This window comes from Salvelinus alpinus, chromosome 15 (assembly GCF_045679555.1).
Source record: "Salvelinus alpinus chromosome 15, SLU_Salpinus.1, whole genome shotgun sequence".
Classification (NCBI taxonomy): Eukaryota; Metazoa; Chordata; class Actinopteri; order Salmoniformes; family Salmonidae; genus Salvelinus; species Salvelinus alpinus.
The window spans coordinates 13063077-13087766 of NC_092100.1; the positions used below are offsets into that span (position 1 = coordinate 13063077).

Here is a 24690-nt window from a genome sequence, read left to right on the forward strand (position 1 = left end):
GGGGTAATTGATCGGTAGTGTTAACGTTACAACAACCAGAACCAACCATTTCGGAATTTTTCCGATGTGTTTCCTCAGGGCCAGACCCTCAGCGGCTGAGTGCCTCCAGATCCCGTGGGTACGGGGTGAGCGGGCCCCCTCCAAACACAGAGACTCCATCTTGTGTTTCTCCCCCGACAAGCTGCAGGCCTTCCTCAAGGAGAGACAGGTGAAACGAGACCAGGTCCGCACCAAGCTGCAAGGCCCGTTCTTCCAGTGATCTGCTCTTCCAGTAGACTGTTATGAAATACATGAACTGGACTTGGATGTCTCTTCATAGCCCAGATCCTGGTCACAAATATGTGATGTCTTACAAATGTTGACCTAAAATGGGGACTGGTCAAATGTGTATGTATTAATGGCTGTCTAAAGTTTTAAGTGTTTGTCTGAATGAGTTTGGCTTTGGTTGAATTACAGCTTCATGATATCAGGGAAATGTTTAGTTAGATGATTTATGCAAATACAGTTGCACGAGTTTGAAAACGTGAAATCATTGTTCCTTTGAGTTTGCGGCATTGGACATTACAAAAGTTAATATTTCATGCGCTAGATTTGTAGATTTTATGATTTATTAGCCAAAGAGACAGATCAGAGCCCAAAGCATAGCAAGGGTCCCTACCAGCATAAAGCTTTGTCTCACAAAGAGAGGAATGTTGAAATCCCTATCGGCAGATACATAGACAGATATTTAAATATACACTGTATAGATATTTAGGAGTGAAATATTTACACTATTGCAATGTTTTACATGTTTTCAATTGTCTTGTTATATTGTATAAATGGAGAATAAGATCATGAGTAAATTAAGCATTTTTGATGATCGTTTGATTTCATTGAGTATTCCTGTACCTTGTGACAGGTGATGTATGCACTGAAAGACAAATTAAACAGTGGTAAGTGCTTTTTATTTGTCTAGCTCCGTTGCATACAAAAACATACACTACAAGACACACACATTTTATTTTCTGCAGATGGATGGCTACAGTAATTGACCTGCGAGTTAAACTGACAACCTCAGGTCTGACCTTTGACCTATGAAAGCTGTGTGTTGAGGTGCTTTGATCGTTACCCAGTCAGTTACATATTCATCCACAAATACTGTTAAATTAGTATAACACCCCACCATACACATCTTTACATTTGGTGTAACATCATTCAGACTACACTATCATTGCTTAAAACCGAGAGAAAAATGAGACTACAGAACACAGAATGGTGTTTTACTATTTGACCAATAAGAATATAATTAGATTAAGATGAAGACATAGCAGTGTTTATCTCAAAGCTAGTCCGCTAATATGATATTTCACAGCTAAGACACCGTTTTATGCACAACTTTTGTTTTACTACTTCTCGGGTTGTTTGTCCATCATACTGTATGCGGGATGGTCATCGCACAAGTCAAGGGCATTCATCACAAATGTCAAGTCAGGGGCATGTTAAGTATATTGTCAAACCTTTAGATTATAACCACAAAACTCTGAATTATTGAAGGTCTATTGGCTTTGGCAGTGGTTTCTATTTGTCTGCATGGCTGAAACCCAGTTGGCAGTAAGGTATGAAGTAGACTTTTAACTGTATCGACTGTATACTCTACACGTCCCTTTGTCTTACTCAAAATTCCTCAGAAATGACAGACTGAATGAATGTGGAAAACAACCTAAGAGTTTTAGACCATCTTCTTGAGTCTTAGGTGCATTACGGTAGTATCCGTTTCTGTGGAAGTCCCCACAGTCACCATATGGCAACCCTCAGAACATTTCCTTTTGTGGCTAAATCGAAATTAGCTGGGGTCAAATGTTGGTTTATGTATCTCCTGTAAGGTACCAGGCAAGAGGAAGACTGGGACGCTGTAACTGTAGCTCCTTACGACTTGATGCCCTCCTGAACTTTCAGTATTTCCTGTTGAGGAGGGGAGTACAAAGTGCTCAACATTTGGGTTGGAGCTCTTAACATGGTAATACAAAGGTGAAATTACAAAAGATATTAGTTACATACTGGAACAAGGACTTGTAATAACATAAAATAGATCATGAGTAATTAAACATGAGAAATAACTTTCACCGAGGGGATCTGTAATTACAGAGTCCTTTTTCAAATTGTGTAAAAACCATTCAATTAAATTAAAAATCGCAGGTTTTGCCTTGAACGTCTTCCAACATGTCCCGTTGAGAAAGACATAATAATATATATATATAGTTATAGAACATACATACCTACATACAAACTCTTCTCCAACATGGAATGCATACATCTAGTCATCCACACCTCCTGTATCTAGTCAATACCTCCTGTATCTAGTCATCCACACCTCCTGTATCTAGTCATTACCTCCTGTATCTAGTCATCCACACCTCCTGTATCTAGTCAATACCTCCTGTATCTAGTCATTACCTCCTGTATCTAGTCATCCCTACCTCCTGTATCTAGTCAATACCTCCTGTATCTAGTCATCCACACCTCCTGTATCTAGTCAATACCTCCTGTATCTAGTCATTACCTCCTGTATCTAGTCATTACCTCCTGTATCTAGTCATTACCTCCTGTATCTAGTCATTACCTCCTGTATCTAGTCAATACCTCCTGTATCTAGTCATCCACACCTCCTGTATCTAGTCAATACCTCCTGTATCTAGTCATTACCTCCTGTATCTAGTCAATACCTCCTGTATCTAGTCAATACCTCCTGTATCTAGTCATCCACACCTCCTGTATCTAGTCATTACCTCCTGTATCTAGTCATTACCTCCTGTATCTAGTCATTACCTCCTGTATCTAGTCAATACCTCCTGTATCTAGTCATCCACACCTCCTGTATCTAGTCAATACCTCCTGTATCTAGTCAATACCTCCTGTATCTAGTCATTACCTCCTGTATCTAGTCATTACCTCCTGTATCTAGTCATTACCTCCTGTATCTAGTCATTACCTCCTGTATCTAGTCATTACCCCCTGTATCTAGTCATTACCTCCTGTATCTAGTCATTACCTCCTGTATCTAGTCATTACCTCCTGTATCTAGTCATTACCCCCTGTATCTAGTCATTACCTCCTGTATCTAGTCATTACCTCCTGTATCTAGTCATAAGACAGCCATCTTATTTTCAGACTCACCTCCTTAAGAACACTTTGCAACTTCTCATAGGACTCATCCAAGTCATCGTTGACAATGACAATGTCAAACAATCCAGGCTCATTGCCTATAACAGAAGAGTGAAGAAACAAAAATGAAAACTCATTGTCAACAGCATGCAATGGCCTGTCCTTAGTTCAATTCACATCCCTCAAACATTTGTAGTTTTAAAACCAGTTTACGTAGGACAGTAAAGAGGAACTACACTCCTCCATGTTTACATAGGACAGTAAAGAGGAACTACACTCCTCCATGTTTACATAGGACAGTAAAGAGGAACTACACTCCTCCATGTTTACATAGGACAGTATGGTGAACCTACACTCCTCCATATTTACATAGGACAGTATGGTGAACCTACACTCCTCCATGTTTACATAGGACAGTAAAGAGGAACTACACTCCTCCATGTTTACATAGGACAGTAAAGAGGAACTACACTCCTCCATGTTTACATAGGACAGTATGGTGAACCTACACTCCTCCATGTCAATCCGTGCTGCCTCCAGGCGGCTCTGGATCTTTTCCTCCGTCTCCGTCGCTCTATCCCTCAGACGCTCTTCCTGTACACATTAATGTTCCCCAAGCATTTTCAGTTTATACATTTCAAGAACAAACTTTTCATGTGGCCATCTCAGGTCTAGCAAGCATGCAAAAAGTTAAACTGCATAGTAGAAGAATGGCAGGCAACTAGATTCAGCCCCAGGCTGCTTTTTTTCTGAGCAAATGGTTATTTATCCGGAACATAATTATAAATATACACTACTGTTCAAAAGTTTGGGGACATTTAGAAATGTCCTTGTTTTTGAAAGAAAAGCAAATGTTTTGTCCATTAAAATAACAGCAAATTGATCGGAAATACAGTGTAGACATTGTTAATGTTGTAAATGACTATTGTAGCTGGAAACGGCTGATTTTTTATGGAATATTTACATAGGCGTACAGAGGCCCATTATCCGCAACCATCACTCCTGTGTTCCAATGGCACGTTGTGTTAGCTAACCCAAGTTTATCATTTTAAAAGGCTAATTGATAATTAGAAAACCATTTTGCAATTATGTTAGCATAGCTGAAAACTGTTGTTCTTATCAAAGAAGCAGTAAAACTGGCCTTTTTTAGACTAGTTGAGTATCTGGAGCTTCAGCATTTGTGGGTTCGAAATACAGGCTCAAAATGGCCAGAAACAAAGTACTTTCTTCTGAAACTCATCAGTTTATTCTTGTTCTGAGAAATTAAGGCTATTCCATGCGAGAAATTGCCAAGAAACTGAAGATCTCGTACAATGCTGTGTACTACTCCCTTCACAGAACAGCGCAAACTGGCTCTAACCAGAATAGAAAGAGGAGTGGGAGGCCCAGGTGCACAACTGAGCAAGAGGACAAGTACATTAGAGTGTCTAGTTTGAGAAACAGATGCCTCACAAGTCCTCAACTGGCAGCTTCATGAAATAGTACCCGCAAAACACCAGTCTCAACATCAACAGTGAAGAGGCGACTCCGGGATGCTGGCCTTCTAGGCAAAGTTCCAAAGAAAAAGCCATATCTCAGACTGGCCAATAAAAGGAAAAGATTAAGATGGGCAAAAGAACACAGACACTGGCCAGCATCCCGGAGTTACCTCTTCACTGTTGACATTGAGACTGGTCTTTATGGGTCCTTGAGGCAAATTTGTTCAACATGAGGAAAGACACCTACGTACACAGTTTCAGGTCAAACGTGGAGGCGGATATCAGGATTTAAGTAAGACTTCTTACAACAGCAATGCCTATAAGCCAATTGGTGCCATTCTTTTTGATTAAATTACTCACGGCCTCTAGTTTCTGTGTGCCAAATTAGCAAAAAGGTGGCAAATCTATGCTGTGAACCCCTAATAATTTGTACACTACAAATGGGCCACAAATAATCTCAAATGTGTTATGTATTTCACAATAACATAATTTAATACCTTGATTACATTGAGACACAATAACATATGTCTTTCAATTTATCCATGGGTATAGTTGGGAACAGATTTTATAAATTAAAATCATTAGTTGAATTTCTGGTGATTTTACAGTATCCTTTGTCCAACAACAGATTTCTTCTATTTTGTTAACTTAAAACTTTGGAGGGCCAAATAATATTGCTTGCGGGCCGAATTTGTCACCTGTTGCGGAACCTTGCAGTAGAACAACGCTGTGCAATGTATGGTTGAGGACTCTTACCAGGACCTCAATGGAGGGGGGCTGGATTGAAACATAGATGGGGTCCAGGTCAGTTTCCTTGATGTGTCTCACTCCCGCAATATCCACATCCAAAATACAAATGAGGCCCTTGGCCCTCACGTCCTGTACAGCACACTTACTGTGGAGAATACAAACATAGCTATGTTTAATTGCATCCACGATTCCGCTGAACAAACTAGAAAATTATACCACTGATTATCCCCGATTCATACATAGGGGCGGCAGGTAGCCGAGTGGTTAGAGCGTTGGTCCAGTAACTGAAAGGTTGTTAGATCGAAGCCCCGAGCTGACAAGGTAAAAAAATCTGTTGTTCTGCCCATGAACAAGGCAGTTGGACCACTGTTCCTAGGCTGTCATTGTAAATAAGAATTTGTTCACAACTAACTTGCCTAGTGTAATAAAATACTCTAAGACATTTTGGTGCAAACCAAAAGTTCAGAAAATGTACTCTACCTTGTTCCATACAGGTTGCCAGAAAACTCATCAGTCTCAATGAATTCTCCCGTGTCAATATCCTCCTGCATAGCCTCCCTGTTTGTGAAGTGGTAATCTTGAAACAGACAGGAGAGAAGAAGAAACCGTTAGTAATCAGTCAGGCTGGATGGAGTTCTCTCAAACTAATAAAGGGTAAATTTACAGGGTACAATAGATGTATAATGATTAGTATTCAGGCACTAAAAAAGGGTGATATAGAACAAAATCCAAGGATAAGTATAGGTAGACAGAGACATTTTTATTCACATCATTACAAGCAATTAGGGAAATTAACATTGACATCACTAGAAGCAAATCACACAATGAATGCCCCCCAAGTATGAAAAGTGGAAGGTGATTAGAAACGGGCAAAAAAGACACGCTGTCTGGATGCAAGAGGAACAGTATAGAACACAGTACAGTATATAACAGTTTAGAAGGAGAGAGGGTGTACAGGGCACACATCAAACTAACACATTACTGTCCCCTACCATTGGGATTATATTATTCCTCTACATCACAGTCACAGTGGATCTAACACATTGGGGGGAACCATGTAGGGAACACAGGACAACCTTGTCACAATCACTTCAACAGGGACAACAATGCTCATAATGAACCTACAGCTACTCATATCAACACATACACATTAGCATTGCAACATGACAGGTGTGTTCAAATTGAGAAGGAATCCCAGCACATTCAAATATGTCCTGGTAAAATAGATGTCTCACTGGAAAAAGAGGATTGCAATAGATGTAAATAAAGGTGAAAATGCTCTATGAAGGTGCTAGTAATGCTTTCTAACGACAAAATTATATATATACAGTGGGGAGAAGAAGTATATGATAACCTGCAAAATCGGCAGTGTTTCCTACTTACAAAGCATGTAGAGGTCTGTTTTATCATAGGTACACTTCAACTGTGAGAGACGGAATCTAAAACAAAAATCCAGAAAATCACATTGTATGATTTTTAAGTAATTAATTTGCATTTTATTGCATGACATAAGTATTTGATACATCAGAAAAGCATAACTTAATATTTGGTACAGAAACCTTTGTTTGCAATTACAGAGATCATACGTTTCCTGTAGTTCTTGACCAGGTTTGCACACACTGCAGCAGGGATTTTGGCCCACTCCTCCATACAGACCTTCTCCAGATCCTTCAGGTTTCAGGGCTGTCGCTGGGCAATACGGACTTTCAGCTCCCTCCAAATATTTTCTATTGGGTTCAAGTCTGGAGACTGGCTAGGCCACTCCAGGACCTTGAGATGCTTCTTACGGAGCCACTCCTTAGTTGCCCTGGCTGTGTGCTTCAGGTCGTTGTCATGCTGGAAGACCCAGCCACGACCCATCTTCAATGCTCTTACTGAGGGAAGGAGGTTGTTGGCCAAGATCTCGCGATACATGGCCCCATCCATCCTCCCCTCAATACGGTGCAGTCGTCCTGTCCCCTTTGCAGAAAAGCATCCCCAAAGAATGATGTTTCCACCTCCATGCTTCACGGTTGGGATGGTGTTCTTGGGTTTGTACTCATCCTTCTTCTTCCTCCAAACACAGCGAGTGTAGTTTAGACCAAAAAGCTCTATTTTTGTCTCATCAGACCACATGACCTTCTTCCATTCCTCCTCTGGATCATCCAGATGGTCATTGGCAAACTTCAGACGGGCCTGGACATGCGCTGGCTTGAGCAGGGGGACCTTGCGTGCGCTGCAGGATTTTAATCCATGACGGCGTAGTGTGTTACTAATGGTTTTCTTTGAGACTGTGGTCCCAGCTCTCTTCAGGTCATTGACCAGGTCTTGCCGTGTAGTTCCGGGCTGATCCCTCACCTTCCTCATGATCATTGATGCCCCACGAGGTGAGATCTTGCATGGAGCCCCAGACCAAGGGTGATTGACCGTCATCTTCAACTTCTTCCATTTTCTAATAATTGCGCCAACAGTTGTTGCCTTCTCACCAAGCTGCTTGTCTATTGTCCTGTAGCCCATCCCAGCCTTGTGCAGGTCTACAATTGTATCCATGATGTCCTTACACAGCTCTCTGTTCTTGGCCATTGTGGAGAGGTTGGAGTCTGTTTGATTGAGTGTGTGGACAGGTGTCTTTTATACAGGTAACGAGTTCAAACAGGTGCAGTTAATACAGGTAATGAGTGGAGAACAGGAGGGCTTCTTAAAGAAAAACTAACAGGTCTGTGAGAGCCGGAATTCTTGCTGGTTGGTAGGTGATCAAATACTTATGTCATGCAATGTCATACAATGTGATTTTCTGGATTTTTGTTGTAGATTCCGTGTGTGTACCTATGATAAAAATGACAGACCTCTACATGCTTTGTAAGTAGGAAAACCTGCAAAATCGGCAGTGTATCAAATACTTGTTCTCACCACTGTATATAAAAAATATAAAAAATAAAAACTAATAGACAATCTCATTAGACTGAATCCAGCAAAGCTCATCGTCCTGGTAGTGCAGTTACTGCGTTAAGTTATTTAAAAAAAAATCGAAATATATAAAACTAGAGCTCAACTGAAGAAGACATCAAGCCTTAACTCTCCATTATCCATATTCCTGGGGGGAAGTAGAATACATCAAACAGCTATCTTCCTCAAAAACTGTTATTGCTTAAGACGTAGGAAATCACATAGATGTATTGATCAAATTAATAGAATAGTCCTGAGGATATCTGCCTTGACAACAGGACCAGATTGTGCTAGCAGCTATGATCCATACTTTCAATTAACATTACTGAACTGGAGTATATCCAAAATCAAACAAAAGGCTTTACTATGAAGCCTATCAATGTCAACAGAATGCTGTGATGCTAATGGTGGGTACATACAGTAACAGACATTTTATGGATGTGACAACTTATTTTTTGGGGGGTGGGGGAGGGAGGGGGGTCAGGAGAGTAGATCCACTGAGGAATCACAGGGGGCTATTTTCAAAAGCTTTTTACCACAAAGTGCAAACTGGCATTTGTATTCCTGAGAATATTAGATGTCTTTTTACCATAACTAGTATGCACTTGGCATTGTTTAGTTTGGTCACTCTAACTGTGAAGATGAAAGTAACCCCCATCACTCTCTCTTCACAATGTTTTTATGAATGGCATTTAGACATGGTTGGATAGAACACAAAATGAAGAGGCGATAGCTACACCTGCAGATGAAACAGACGATAGGACGTCTGCTAGGGGCAGTAATGTAGCCCCCAGAAGCATAGGCAGACAGAACAGGCCTACGGAGAAAACAAAAAAAAGGCACAACAAATAATGTTTATTGCTGTATCTTATAGGGGGATCATTTGGAGAGCCACTGGTGCAGTTCACTTGAGTTAAGAAGCATGGGAGCTTCAGTGTCAGTCGGAATGGAGTAGGCTGGGTTATGTAGGTGAAGAGATGGTGTGAAGGTTGTGTTGGTACAAAAGAGGGCAACAAGGTAGTGATGGAGGTCTGTAGGTACAGAAAAGCTGGAAGTTACAGGTTTTATATAGTTGAAGTCGGAAGTTTACATACACCTTAGCCAAATACGTTTAAACTCAGTTTCACAATTCCTGACATTTAATCCAAGTAAAAATTCCCTGTCTTAGGTCAGTTAGGATCACCACTTTATTTTAAGAATGTTAAATGTCAGAATAATAGCAGAGAGAATGATTTATTTCCGCTTTTATTTCTTTCATCACATTCCCAGTGGGTCAGAAGTTTACATACACTCAATTAGTATTTGGTAGCATGGTCTTTAAATTGTTTAACTTGGGTCAAACATTCAGGGTAGCCTTCCACAAGCATCCCACAATAAATTAGGTGAATTTTGGCCCATTCCTCCTGACAGAGCTGGTGTAACTGAGTAAGGTTTGTAGGCCTCCTTGCTCGCACACGCTTTTTCAGTTCTGCCCACAAATTTTATATGGGATTGAGGTCAGGGCTTTGTGATGGTCACTCCAATACCTTGACTTTGTTGTCCTTAAGCCATTTTGCCACAACTTTGTAAGTATGTTTGGGGCCATTGTCAGTTTGGAAGACCCATTTGCGACTAAGCTTTAACTTCCTGACTGATGTCTTGAGATGTTGCTTCAATATATCCACATAATTTTCCATCCTCATGATGCCATCTATTTTGTAAAATGCACAAGACCCTCCTGCAGCAAAGCACCCCCACAACATAATGCTGCCACCCCCGAGCTTCACGGTTGGGATGGTGTTCTTTGGCTTGCAAGCCTCCCCTTTTTCCTCCAATTATAACGATGGTCATTATGCCCAAACAGTTCTATTTTTGTTTCTTTTGACCAGAGGACATGTCTCCAAAAAGAACGATCTTTGTCCCCATGTGCAGTTGCAAACCGTAGTCTGTTTTTTTTGGGCGGTTTTGGAGCAGTGGCTTCTTCCTTGCTGAGCGGCCTTTCAGGTTATGTCAATATAGGACTCGTTTTACTGTAGATATAGATACTTTTCTACTTGTTTCCTCCAGCATCTTCACAAGGTACTTTGCTGTCGTTCTGGGATTGATTTGCACTTTTCACACCAAACTACGTTCATCTCCAGGAGACAGAACGTGTCTCCTTCCTGAGCGGTATGATGGCTGCGTGGTCCCATGGTGTTTATACTTGCGCACTATTGTTTGTACAGATGAACGTGGTACCTTCAGGCATTTGGAAATTGCTCCCAAGGATGAACCAGACTTGTGGAGGTCTACAATTTTCTCTTCTGAGGTCTTGGCTGATTTCTTTTGATTTTCCCATGATGTCAAGCCCAGAGGCACTGAGTTTGAAGGTAGGCCTTGAAATACATCCACGAGTACACGTCCAATTGACTCAAATTATGTCAATTAGCCTATCAGAAGCTTCTAAAGCCATGACATAATTTTCTGGAATTTTCCAAGCTGTTTAAAGGCACAGTCATCTTAGTGTATGTAAACTTCTGACCCGTTTGTAAATAATTGCTGGAAAAACTACTTGTGTCATGCACAAAGTAGATGCCCTCACCGACTTGCCAAAACTATAGTTTGTTAATTAACAAGACATTTGTGGAGTGGTTGAAAAACGAGTTTTAATGACTCCAACCTAAGTGTATGTAAACTTCCGACTAACTGTATATAGTGGGTCCCGTGGAGATCAGTTAGTAGGGCATTGTGCTTGCAACGCCAGGGTTGTGGATTTGATTCCCAAAAGCCATAAGAATCTAGTCAACACAAATGACTGGATACTGTAATGTAAAGTATCTCTGTAATATGTCATGCAACTACATGCATTTTCTGTCCTGCATTTCCTGCAGTCAAATGACCTAGTAGCCTTATGGGTGGAACGTTTAAAAAATGTCATAATAAGTAAACAATATTTAAAATGTTTCCATGTCAAAGGGTTTTTATATTTTCGGTCTTCTGTGATATATATAACATTTTTATATTGGGATGAAAACTAAAATGGAATACATTTCAACTCTACAGTGCCTTTGGAAAGTATTCAGACCCTTGACCTTTTCCACATTTTGCTATGATACAGCCTTTTTCTAAAATGTATTCATGAAAAAATGTCTTCAGCAATCTGCACACAATACCACATAATGACAAAGCAAAAACAGGTTTTTAGGAATGTTTGCAAATTTAGCAAAAAAATAAAACAGAAATACCTTATTTACAAGTATTCAGACACTTTGTTATGAGACTCGAAATTCAGCTCAGATACATCCTGTTTCCACTGATCATCCTTGAGATGTTTGTACAACTTGATTGGAGTCCACCTGTGGTAAATTCAATTCTTTGGACATGATTTGGAATGGAACACAACTTTCTATAAAAAGGTTCCACAGTTGACAGTGCATGTCACAGCAACAACCAAGCCATGAGGTCAAAATTATTGTCCGTAGAGCCCTGAGACAGGATTGTGTCGAGGCACAGATCTGGGGAAGGGTACAAAAAATGTCTGCAGCATAGAAGGTCCCCAACAACACAGTGGCCTCCATCATTCTTAAAATGGATTAAGTTTGGAACCACCAAGACTCTTCCTAGAGCTGGCCACCCGGCCAAACTAGGCAATCGGGGGAGAAGGACCTTGGTCAAGGAGGTGACCAAGAACCCGATGGTCACTCTGACAGAGCTCTAGAGCTCCTCTAAGGAGATGGGAGAACCTTCCAGAAGGACAACCATCTCTGCAGCACTCCACCAATCAGGCCTTCGTGGTAGGGTGGCCAGACAGAAACCACTCCACAGTAAAAGGCACATGACTGCCCGCTTGAAGTTTGCCAAAAGGCACCTAAACACTCTCAGACCATGATAAACAAGATTTTCTGGTCTGATCAAACCAAGATTGAACTCTTTGGCCTGAATGCCAAGCATCACGTCTGGAGGAAACCTGGCACCATCCCTATGGTCAAGCATGGTGGTGGCAGCATCATGCTGTGAGGATGTTTTTCAGCGGCAGGGACTGGGAGACTAGTTAGGATCGAGGGAAAGATGAACGGAGCAAAGTACAGAGAGATCCTTGATGAAAACCTGCTCCAGAGCACTCAGGACCTCAGACTGGGGTGACTGGTTCACCTTCAAAAGGATACCGACCCTAAGCACACAGCCAAAACAACACAGGAGTGGTTTCGAGACAAGTCCCTGAATGTCCTTGAGTGGCCCAGCCAGAGCCCGGACTTCAACTTGATTGAACATCTCCCGAATGGCGCAACAGTCTAAGGCACTGCATCTCAGTGCTAGAGGCATCACTACAGACCCTTGTTCGATTCCAGGCTGTATCACAACTGGGTGTGATTGAGAGTCCCATAGGGCGGCGCACAATTGGCCAAGTGTCGTCCGGGTTAGGGTTTGGCCGGGGTCGGCCATCATTCTAATTAAGAATTTGTTCTTAACTGACTCGCCTAGTTAAATATATACATATATTTTTTTTAACATCTCTGTAGAGACCTGATAGTAGCTGTATAGCAACGCTCCCCCTCCAACCTGACAGAGCTTGGGGATCTGCAGAAAAGAAATGGGATAAACTCCCCAAATAGGTGTGCCATGCTTGTAGCGTCATACCCAAGAAAACTTGAGGTTGTAGTCGCTGCCAAAGCTGCTTCAACAAAGTACTGAGTAAAGGGTCGGAATACTACGTTTTAAAAAAATGATAAATTAGCAACAATTTCTAAAAAACTGTTTTTGCTTTGTCATTATGGGGTATTGTGTGTAGATTGAGGAAAAAAATACAATTGAATCAATTTTAGAATAAGGCTGTAATGTAACAAAATGTTGAAAAAGTCAAGGGATCTGAATACTTTCCGAAGGCACTGTATGTCTGACATGGTACACTTAGAAAAAAGGGTTCTTCAGCTGTCCCCATAGGAGAACCCTTTTGGGTTCCATGTAGAACCCTCAACAAGGAACCCAGAGGGTTCAACCTGGGTATGACGAAACCAAAAGGGTTCTTCTTGGGTAGATCCTCTCAAGCTCTGTCAGGTTGGACAGGGAGCGTTGCTGCACAGCTATTATCAGGTCTCTCCAGAGATGTTTAAAAAATATATATTAAACTAGGCAAGTCAGTTAAGAACAAATTCTTATTTAGAACCCTCTACATGGACTCCAAAAGGGTTCTACCTGGAAAGAAAAGGAGTTCTTCAAAAGGGGACTCCTTGGGGACAGATAGAACCTTTTTTCTAAGAGCGTACAGATGACTTAAGCCCATAACCATGTGTGTGAGGTGTATACTTTTGTTTCAAAGTAGATTTGTTTAAGACTACCAAGAAACCACTGCAGTAAAAGGTTAACCATTGTCTCCAGTCTTTACTAGGACTTTTCCATTTACGATGGAAAACAACTTTTGGCTCTTCAGTCAGCTGTCGTCTGAACAGTAGTCTATTCAGAAATACAGCAATTGTGAGCAGATAGCTTCCACCACACTCAACATGCCATGCCAGGTCTGAGCAAAACGTATGAAATTTTACTAAAATCCAGGCCATTCCATTTAGTATGTTACTTTATGTTATATTACATTACATAACATTGGCCTACGTAAATACGTGACACTTAAATTAGTATGATATGTTAGGTATGACAGTAGGTTACTTAAGGCAAAAACAAAAGGAGAGTGGCTGGTCATGGTGGTTGGGTGGCTGCATAAAGTGAAAGTCTAGCAACCGAAAGGTTGCATGCTCGAATCTCATCAAAGACAATTTTAGCTACTTAGCATGTTAGCTAAGCCTTCCCCTAACCTCAACCCTATAACCTAACTCCTAAACCTAACCCCTAACCTAACGTCATTTATCATACTTAAGCAGTCAAAAGTAGCATATCATACTAAACTATCAAGACATGAGACATACAGTATATACAATATGTCCTACAATTCATTACATTGTATGACTGCTATTACATTCTTAGGCCAATGTAATGTAACCTATCATACTAAATGGAGTGGCACAGATTTTTGTCAAATATAATACATGTTGCTCTGAGACCAGGTTGTCATGGCGCTGCAGCTACAAGCCTACGGAGCAGCAAGAGGAACTGCCCATCTCCACCTTCAGACTATGCTCAAATCCTACACCCCAACCCGAGCATTTCGTTCTGCCACCGCTGGTCTCTTGGCCCTACCACCCCTGTTTTTTGTTTTTTAGTGTGAACACTCCAAAGGTACTCAGACCCCTCAAAAGAGCCCCAGAAGCGAACCGAACTGAGACCATCTGGAGAAGTGGTCGGAGTTTGGTTCGCTTGAATTCCGCGGTACGGTTACCTTTTTTAGGGCGGTGTGAACGCAAAACTTCCCAGGTTCGCTTGTCATTATTCCCACACCACACACTAGACTACTGCAACATGGTTTCCCCTGGCATAACCCCTCACATTGGTGCCACAAACGAGAGAAGATGTGCAGGTTCGCAGGGAAAAAAGTGCTGTTTTTGGATGTTGATTATCGATTGTCAAGGATGCACAGAAATTCCAAAATCTGTGGATTTTTTTGTTCAGATTATTTATTCGCAAAATGTGAACTATAGGCTAAGAGAGCTTCATAAACTGTTTATTGGTTGTGGAGTTTGAATAGTGTGAGAAGACAACAGATTTGGTGAGAATCACAACATAGGGTACAAAATCTATTCTAGCTCTTAAAGGGGCAGTAGCCTGTACAATTTAAATTACAACATTATTTATTCTGCATTTATTCTATTGCTATTTATTCTGTTAGCAATCAAATGTGCATGTTAATAGTATCTTCAGATTGCATTTAATTAAAATGAGACATAATTGTAATCTATTATCTACAGTCCGATAACCCATTCTGATTGAATAGCTTGTCCTGCACTTTGTAAAACTCCAGAGTGCAGGTAGGAAAAAGCTCTTGGTTCCTTTCTAAACATAGCAACGTGAATGCAAAGAGGACTCGCTCCACAACATAGGTGAAGTGAACTGGCAAAAGAGTTGAGTCCTCATTCAAAGGCAGTGTGAATACAAAGAGAACTGAGTTCTTTTTTTTTTTTTTTTTACCCCAGTTCACTTTAAAGAGGACTGAGATCAGTTATTTTAAAGAGGTCTATATGTGAAACCACCTTAAATAATCCCACAGCACCCCCATCACACCCACTCCTTACCCCCCCCCCCAAATAATAAAGTAATGCCTTTCATGAAGTAACACTCGCAGTTGACCCCCCCTTACTAGCTCTGACTTTGCTTTATTGAGGAAAAATGTACTTACTATGACATGTGGTTGTCCCACCTAGCTATCTCTGTATTGGAGTGACTGCTAAATGTCTAAAATGTAAAAATGTAACATATTGAATTCCAGTCTCTGCGTTCATACAGTAGACATGTCTTACTAAAGATGGAAGCTTCATTCTGGGCCTGGAGAGCGCCACTGATATCTTTCTGGGCTTACTGACATGATTCTATGTTTTGACTGAAAACATTTTACTGTACCTTTGCCATCTACCTCTCCTGGACGTGGATCCCGGGTTGTATCTGTAAGGACACATTCAGTGAGCATCAATTCAACATCCATCCTATTCTGTGATCATATGATACAGAATGATATCAATAGCCTCAACCTGTCAATGCTATGCAAGACAACCCTAACTGTATATGGTTTCTTTAGTGTTCATTGGTCTTCCTCGTGGTCCAGTCGCACCAGCGGGGATAGATACTGCTGCCCTACTGCTGGAAACTACATCTGGTGATACAAAACGTACGTGACACGCTGAAGCCGAAGACTCCCTTGTAGTCCTTCAGCAGTTTCTTCAGCAGCGGGCTCTTCCCTGCTCCAGAGGGGCCGCTCAGAACAACCGGCCTGGGTCCTGACATAACACTGCAGGAGAGGGAGAGAGGGTGCAGTGAAAAACATTAAACATGTGAAAAGCTATACGTTACATTGAATAGTGAAAACTTGTTCTCAATTGAACTAACTAGTTTTCTATTGAAAATGTGTGGCTGTGATATGCAAAATAACAAATTGCTTCTTACGAATTGCATCTTTCTTTCTTGGCCGACTGAACCTTCGTTATTTCCTGTTGAGACAAGTATAAGAATATCAAGTTTAGTTACAAAGCCATCACAAATGACTCAACGCTTACTACCGACCACAGGAGATTGTTGGCACCTTAATTGTGGACAACGGGCTCGTGGTAACAGCTGGAGCGGAATATTTGGAATGATATCAAATACATGGTTTCCATACGTTTGATACCATTCAATTAACTCCATTCCAGCCATTATTATGAGCCGTCTTCCCCTCAGCAGCCTCCACTGCTACCGACTGACTGACAATTATACTTTGTCCCCATACTACATGCAGACAACCATCCTGTTCAGACTCACCTCAATAAGAACACTTTGCAACTTCTCATACGCCCCCTCTAAATCATCATTGACTATAAGCGCGTCAAACATTCCTGGCTCGTTGCCTGAAATAGGAGAGTGATAAATTAATTATGAAAGCTCTTCTCAAATCATTGTTAAAGGCATAGCACGGATAATTCATTGTTCCATCCATATTCTTCAAGCATTTGTAGTATGGCCATGTCTACATGGGAGTGTAATGGGGACCTACTGAGCTCCATGTCAACTCGCGCTGCCTCCAGACGCTTCTGCAGACTCTCCTCTGTCTCAGTATTTCTGTCCCTCAGACGCTTTTCCTGTAAACATCAATGGTCACCAAATGTATTACAATTTGTACATTTCAAGAGTCTCATATCACGAGCTCAAGGATGACCAGCACGGTCTTATAGACTAGACGTAACATAGTCAACGGAAATCCAGGACACTGAAATTAGTATGCTATGTTACATTTGGTATGGTTACATAAGACCTATGGTTACCTACGTCAAAAACAAAAGTATGTTGATTGATCGCGGTGGATAGGTGGGTGTATAACGTGACTGTCTATCGATCCAAAGGTTGCGAGTGTTAATCTCATCATTGACATCTTTATCATTTTAGTAACTTTTCAACTACTTAATACTTTTTAGCTACTTAGCATGTTAGCTAACCCTTCCCCTAACACTAACTTCAAACCTTTTAGCTAGCCCTTCACCTAATAAGCTTAACCCTTTAACCTAACTCCTAAACTTAACCCTAACCCTAACCCCTAGCCTAGCTAACATTAGTCAGCTACCCATCTATTTAGAATTCGTAGCATATCATACATTTCGCAAAATCATGACATATTGTGAATTTTTCTAATTCATAACATATTGTATGTTATGCAAATTCATAACATATAATACAATTGAAATTGGTGATGGACATCAACAAACTAATACATACCATTTAAAACATAACATATACTAAATTTAGTGGCTCTGATTTACTATGCTCAACCCAACCAGGTTGCTGTCAATCGTTGTCCCTGATTGAGAATCATACTTAGCGGTGGAGCGCACGGTGTCCCCAGTACGCGTGCTTAGCCCAGTGCGGGCTATTCCACCTTGCCGCACTGGGAGGGCTAGGTTGGGCATCGAGCCGGGTGCCATGAAGCCGGCCCAACATATCTGGCCTCCAGTACGTCTCCTCGGGCCGGCGTACATGGCACCAGCCTTACAGGTGGTGTCCCCGGTTCGCCTGCATAGCCCAGTGCGGGCTATTCCACCTCGCCTCACTGGCAGGGCTACGGGGACCATTCAACCTGGTAAGGTTGGGGAGGCTCGGTGCTCAAGAGCACGTGTCCTCCTTCACGGTCCGGTATATCCGGCGCCACCTTCCCACCCCAGCCCAGTACCATCAGTGCCGACACCACGCACCAGGCTTCCAGTGCATTTCCAGAGCCCTGTTCCTCCTCCACGCACTCTCCCTGTGGTGCGTGTCTCCAGCCCAGTGCCTCCAGTTCTGGCACCACGCACTAGACCTACTGTGCGCCTCAGCAGGTCAGAGTCGGCCGTCTGCTCAACGCCGCCTGCGCTGCTTGCCTGCTCAGCGCAGCCTGTGTCTGAACTGCCTGCCTTCCCAGCGCTGTCTGAACTGCCTGCCTTCCCAGCGCTGTCTGAACTGCCTGCCTTCCCAGCGCTGTCTGAACTGCCTGCCTGCCCAGCGCTGCCCGTCTGTCCCGAGCCTTCAGAGCCGTCCAGCCAGGACCAGCCAGAGCCGTCCAGCCAGGACCAGCCAGAGCCGTCCAGCCAGGACCAGCCAGAGCCGTCCAGCCAGAGCCGTCCAGCCAGGACCAGCCAGAGCCGTCCAGCCAGGACCACGACCAGCGCCAGAGCCGCCACCGTGGACAGACGCCCACCCAGACCCTCCCCTAGACTTTGTGCTGGTGCGCCCGGAGTTAGCACCTTAAGGGGGGAGTTCTGTCACGTTCCTGACCTGTTTTCCTTTGTTTTGTATTTGTTTTAGTTGGTCAGGGCGTGAGTTGGGTGGGTTGGTCTAGGTTTGATTTTCTATGTTGGGATTTTGTGTTCGGCCTGGTATGATTCTCAATCAGAGACAGCTGTCAATCGTTGTCCCTGATTGAGAATCATACTTAGGCAGCCTGGGTTTCACCTGTGTTTTGTGGGTGTTTGTTCCTGTGTCAGTGTTTGGGCCACACAGGACTGTTTCAGGTTAGTCACGTTTGTTGGTTGTTGTATTTTGTAGTGTTTGTTGTTTTCCCATTAAAATATGAATACTTACCAATCCGCATCTTGGTCCGATCCATGCTCCTCCTCGTCTGAGGAGGAGAACGACTACGACAGCCGTTACAGTGACATATATCTGCACCTCAATAAGAGTATATCAAATGAGTTCGTAAATATTTTCTAATGGACCATGCGGACTATGTCAGCTCTGAACTCTGAATTGGACCTTACCAGGATCTCAATAGAGGGGGGCTGGATAGAAACATAGATGGGGTCCAGATCAGTCTCCTTGATGTTCCTCACTCCCTGGATCTCCACATCTAAGATGCAGATGAGGCCCGTGGCCCTCACGTCATCTACAGAAGACTTGCTGTGTAGAAAATAGACAACATAAATGATGCTCATTAATTGTTTCAGGATCCCATTGAACAGCACAAAAACACACCTTTCCACCTAGATATGTACAATAGGCTTATAATAGGGGATGGGGAGTGACATTAGACCAGTGACTGTTCCTCACATGCTACAGAATAGCTAGGGTAAGAGGATAGTAACATTTATCATAACACCAAAAGCTAATATCAGGGTTCAGTGGTTGTGACACTGCAGATGCTGAGTTCTGTGTGCTATCAAGTGCTATCCTGATATGTACAGTGCATTCAGAAAGTATTCAGACCCCTTGAATTCTTCCACATTTTGTTGCGTTACAGGCTTATTCTAAAATGTATTAAATAGTTGTTTTTTTCACTCACCAATCTACACACAATACCCCATAATGACGAAGCAAAAACAGGTTTATAGAAATGTTTCCAAATTAATTTAAAAAAATGTATTCAGACCCTTTACTCAGTAATTTGTTGAAGCACTTTTGGCAGAGACTTAAGTCTTCTTGGGTATGATGCAATAACATGTGCTAAACATATGTATGTGGCCAATACATTTTTTATTTCTTTTATTTTTAAGCTTGGCATACCTGTATTTTGGGAGTTTCTCCAATTCTTCTCTGCAGATCCTCTCAAGCTCTGTCAGGTTGGATGTGGAGCGTCGCTGCAGGTCTCTCCAGAGATGCTCGATTGGGTTCAAGTATGGGGTCTGGCTGGGCCACTCAAGGACATTCTGAGACTTGTCCCGAAGCCACTCCTGCGTTATCTTAACTGTGTGCTTAGGGTCATTGTCCTGTTGGAAGGTGAACCTTTGCCCCAGTCTGAGGTCCTGAGCGCTCTGGAGCAGGTTTTCATCAATGATCTTTCTGTACTTCATCTTTGTTCATCTTTCCCTCAAGCCTGACTAGTCTCCCAGTCCCTGCCACTGAAAAACAACCCCACAGCATGATGCTGCCACCACCATGCTTCCTCATAGGGATGGTGTCAGGTCACCTGTGCCGGCTCCACGCACCAGGCCACCAGTGTGCCTCCCCAGCTCAGTACGTCCTGTGCCGGCTCCTCGCACTCGTCCACCAGTGCGTGTGTACAGACCGGAGTCTCCAGCGACGGTCTACAGCCCGGAACCTCCAGCGACGGTTCACGGTCCGGAGCTTCCAGCGACGGTCCACGGTCCGGAGCTTCCAGCGACGGTCCACGGTCCGGAGCCTCCAGCGACGGTCCACGGTCCGGAGCCTCCAGCGACGGTCAACGGTCCGGAGCCTCCAGCGACGGTCAGGAGCCTCCAGCGACGGTCCAAGTCCCGGAGCTTTCTGCGCCGGTGCCATGGATGGAGCCTTCCTCTGCGCCAGTGTCCAGTCCAGGCACGGTGTCCAGTCCCGCTCCATGGCTGGAGCCTTCTTCTGCGCCGAAGCCCAGTCCAGACACGGCGTCCAGTCCTGCTCCATGGCCGGAGTCTTCCTCTGCGCCGGTGCCCAGCACGGCTTTCAGCCCGGCTTCAGGATCAGATCCGCAGTCTGAAGGGGGGCTACGTCCCGCACTGGAGCCGCCACCGACGCTAGTTGGCCACCCTAACCCTCCCCATCCAGGTTCAGGTTTTGCGGTTGGAGTCCGCACCTTTGGGGGGGGGGGGGGGGGGCATAGAGGGCCCTGACCATAGAGAGCCCTTTGGGTTCTCTATGGTGCTATATAGGTTAGAGTGTGACTAGGGGGGTTATCTAGTATTGTATTTCTATGTTGGTGGTTTGTATGGTTCCCAATTAGAGGCAGCTGATAATCGTTACTTCTAATTGGGGATCATATTTAGGTAACCCTTTTTCCCACCTGCGTTTGTGGGTTATTGTTTTTGTTGAGTTGCCTTTGTGCGCCACATACGTTTGTTATTCTTTGTTGTTTGTTTTTTGCAAGTTTCACCGTTAATACATATGTGGAACTCTATTCACGCTGCGCCTTGGTCCGCTCATTTCGACGATCGTGACAATGAGGAACATTTTTTATTTAATCCATTTTAGAGTAAGGCTGTAACATAACAAAATGTGAAAAAAGGGAAAGGTCTAAACCCTTTCTGAATGCAGTGTATAATGGAGGATGAAGCTCATTCTGTCCCCGGCCTGTCTCTCTGCTAATCCAGGTATTAATGGACCAGCCCTTAAAGATTTCTTTACAAAGCCATGACAGGAGAATACCCTACTGGATTCTAGTCACCAGTGGAGCAAATACTCTGCTTGTTCATTTTGATGTATCAATATCACCGGTAGGGAAACATAAAACCAAATCAACTTGCATACTGTTCCAAAACTCCACTAATGTTCCCAAAACTATCAGGCTTTCCAGAAATCCAGGTTAGAGAGTTCTTGTATTTCCTTGTTATTCCCTCCTGATTCCAGGAATCCTCCATCTGGGATTTCTAGAAAGCCTGAGAATTTTGGGAAAGTCACCAGAAAAGTGCAACCCTACATGTAACTGTAAGATATTTTGGTGTCAACAGGTTATCAACATGTACTCTACCTTGTTCCATACAGGTTGCCGGAAAACTCAGCATTCTCAATGTATTTCCCATCATCAATATCCTCCTGCATAGCCTCCCTGTTTGAGAAGTGGTAATCTTCAAATGGACAGCAGAGGAGAATGATCAATTCATTGTCAATCAGGCTTGAAAGCAGATTTGAAGTTACAAAACCAGCTTGATTCAAATCCAGGAGAGCGTTACTGATATCCTTCTTGGTTTACTGACATGATCTGTGTGCAAGGATTGACGCTGGTAGACGAGAAGCAGGTACAGGGAGTGAACATTTCATTTAGCAACAGACATGGAACAGGACAAAACGGCGTCTAGACATGAACACATAACGACATTAATGCTGACACAGGGAACAAACCGGGGAGCAGACAGAAATAGGGAAGGCAATCAACAAAGTGAAGGAGTCCAGGTGAGTCCAGTGAGTGCTACTGCGGGTAATGATGGTGACAGGTGTGCGTAATGAAGGGAAGCCTGGCAGCCCTCGAGCACCAGAGAGGGAGAGCGGGAGCAGGCGTGACACTGTGTTTATGAGTCAGAGAATGTTACTGTACCTTTGCCATCTACCTCTCCTGGACGTGGGCCCCGTGTTGTATCTGTAAGGACACATTCAGTGAGTATCAACCTCCATTCATCAACCTCCATAATCAACATCCATAATCAACATCCATCATCAACCTCCATTATCAACATCCATTATCAACCTCCATTCATCAACCTCCATCATCAACCTCCATCATCAACCTCCATTATCAACATCCATTATCAACATCCATCATCAACCTCCATTCATCAACCTCCATCATCAACATCCATAATCAACATCCATCATCAACCTCCATTATCAACATCCATTATCAACATCCATCATCAACATCCATCATCAACCTCCATCATCAACATCCATAATCAACATCCATCATCAACCTCCATCATCAACCTCCATCATCAACATCCATCATCAACCTCCATCATCAACATCCATCATCAACCTCCATCATCAACATCCATAATCAACATCCATCATCAACCTCCATTCATCAACCTCCATCATCAACATCCATAATCAACATCCATCATCAACCTCCATTATCAACATCCATCATCAACATCCATCATCAACCTCCATCATCAACCTCCATAATCAACCTCCATCATCAACATCCATAATCAACATCCATCATCAACCTCCATTATCAACATCCATCATCAACATCCATCATCAACCTCCATCATCAACCTCCATCATCAACATCCATAATCAACATCCATCATCAACCTCCATTATCAACATCCATCATCAACATCCATCATCCACATCCATCATTAACATCCATCAACAACATCCATCATCGACATCCATAATCAACATCCATCATCCATATTCATCATCAACCTCCATCATCAACATCCATAATCAACATCCATCATCCACATCCATCATTAACATCCATAATCAACATCCATCATCCACATCCATCATCAACATCCATCATTAACATCCATCATTAACATCCATCATCAACATCCATCATCAACATCCATCAGCAACATCCATAATCAACATCCATCAGCAACATTCATCATCAACATCCATCATCAACATCCATCATCAACATCCATCATTAACATCCATAATCAACATCCATCAGCAACATCCATCATCGACATCCATCATCGACATCTATCATCAACATCCATAATCAACATCCATCATTAACATCCATCAACAACATCCATCATCAACTCCTGGTCATAAGGAAGGCTATCAACAACCTCAACGATGTGCATGCAAAGACATGCCAGCCGACCCTAAAGGTATGCCGTTTCTGTAGTGTTCAGTGGTCTACATTGCAGCCAACAAGAAGAGGAATGGAGATAGAGGACATCCCTGTCTCGTACCAGTCAGCACAACCATAACTAGTTATAATTGTGCTTGGATATGGATTGGATACAGAGCTATCCCACAACAAAATCCTTTGACAAACTTGGCCTAGAGTTTGATAAGGCTGAGAGTACCGATAGATAGGGCTTAATGCTGTCCCACTTCCTCCCAGCCAGGATATTGGGGTAGGAGCCAGAAACACAAACGTACGTGACACGCTGAAGCCGAAGACTCCATCATAATCCCTCAGTAGCATCTTCATAAGAGTGCTCTTCCCTGCTCCTGAGGGGCCGCTCAGAACAACCGGCCTGGGTCCTGACATAACACTGGAGGAGAGGGACAGAGGAAGTACAATGAAAGATATAGTGAAAAACCTTTCATACTGTCACATAGTGTTCATTTAGCTATACATTTGCTACACATTTTTAGGTCATTTGGGCATTAAATTAAAAGATGCTAACTTTTGGACAAACATGCTAACGTTAGCATTTGTGCCAGCAGCCAGGTAAACAGAAAAAAATACATTACTCTCTCTCTTTGTATAAAGACTATTTATAGGGTAACCAATATGTAATTTTGTTAATTTGGGTGAACAATGCCTTTATACAGATTTTTAGGTATGTATGTAAACAAATCTATCCACTACTGATTTCTGAGAAAGCTATGTACTAGATACTTATACGTAAACAGTGCCGTTTTAGTTTTGACCTCTACATAGACCTTGTGCTTTTGTCTTAGTGGATTACCTAGGAGATCTGTATTGGCTGCACCAGTCCACTCATTAACTCCGATGCCTTGACGTCAAAGTGTTAGTCTAACTCCCATCGAAGTCTGAAGACTGGTGCGTGTAGCCTTTCACTTTCAGTAGCCTACTGCTGTCTAGCCTGACACCACCACAACAGTTACAGATATACCAAACAAAAGGGAATCAAGCACTATCAGGTCTTCTTCTGTAACCTTCAAAATAACCCTCTCTTGCCCAGATTAAGTCTGGCTAACTCCACTCTCAGGAGCCAGTCTGTTTAGA

General features: G+C 42.8%; 3 protein-coding genes across 3 annotated transcripts in view; 1 reads left to right on the forward strand and 2 right to left on the reverse strand.

The window, feature by feature from the left end:
* Positions 1 to 946, forward strand: part of LOC139540527 (obscurin-like) — a 52347-nt gene extending 51401 nt beyond the window's left edge. Inside the window, exon 69 of the mRNA XM_071344411.1 lies at positions 79 to 946. Coding sequence (XP_071200512.1) covers positions 79 to 259 — 181 coding nt within the window. The 3' untranslated portion in view covers positions 260 to 946. The remainder of the gene's footprint in view (positions 1 to 78) is intronic.
* Positions 923 to 16325, reverse strand: LOC139539509 (guanylate kinase-like). The gene is made up of 8 exons (XM_071342544.1): positions 16296 to 16325; positions 16025 to 16140; positions 15756 to 15797; positions 5850 to 5946; positions 5376 to 5514; positions 3651 to 3735; positions 3154 to 3239; positions 923 to 1941 (listed from the first exon to the last, which is right to left on the reverse strand). Exons 2-8 carry the CDS (start codon positions 16134 to 16136, stop codon positions 1906 to 1908), a joined length of 597 nt encoding a protein of 198 aa, XP_071198645.1. The 5' UTR covers positions 16137 to 16140; positions 16296 to 16325; the 3' UTR covers positions 923 to 1905.
* On the reverse strand, positions 16292 to 23994 carry guk1b (guanylate kinase 1b). Its single transcript, XM_071344412.1, has 7 exons — positions 23874 to 23994; positions 22333 to 22374; positions 21769 to 21865; positions 19112 to 19250; positions 16882 to 16966; positions 16650 to 16735; positions 16292 to 16339 (listed from the first exon to the last, which is right to left on the reverse strand). The coding sequence occupies exons 1-7, from the start codon at positions 23983 to 23985 to the stop codon at positions 16292 to 16294; spliced, it is 609 nt and encodes a 202-aa protein (XP_071200513.1). The 5' UTR covers positions 23986 to 23994.
* Positions 23995 to 24690: the final 696 nt, after the last annotated feature.

What these genes read in the sequence shown, in the direction of transcription:
- LOC139539509 (XM_071342544.1), bottom strand. Translation starts at nt 16,136, where the DNA reads ATGTCAGGACCCAGGCCGGTTGTTCTGAGCGGCCCCTCTGGAGCAGGG. An exon ending in AGGAGAGGTAGATGGCAAAG is followed by an intron (nt 5,947 to 15,755) that starts GTACAGTAAAAT and finishes GTCTGTTTCAAG; the next exon opens with ATTACCACTTCACAAACAGG. An exon ending in TGCAAAGTGTTCTTAAGGAG is followed by an intron (nt 1,942 to 3,153) that starts GTGAGTCTGAAA and finishes CCTCCTCAACAG; the next exon opens with GAAATACTGAAAGTTCAGGA.
- guk1b (XM_071344412.1), bottom strand. Translation starts at nt 23,985, where the DNA reads ATGTCAGGACCCAGGCCGGTTGTTCTGAGCGGCCCCTCAGGAGCAGGG. An exon ending in CCCCCTCTATTGAGATCCTG is followed by an intron (nt 16,967 to 19,111) that starts GTAAGGTCCAAT and finishes TGATGTTTACAG; the next exon opens with GAAAAGCGTCTGAGGGACAG. An exon ending in GCGAGTTGACATGGAGCTCA is followed by an intron (nt 16,736 to 16,881) that starts GTAGGTCCCCAT and finishes CTCCTATTTCAG; the next exon opens with GCAACGAGCCAGGAATGTTT.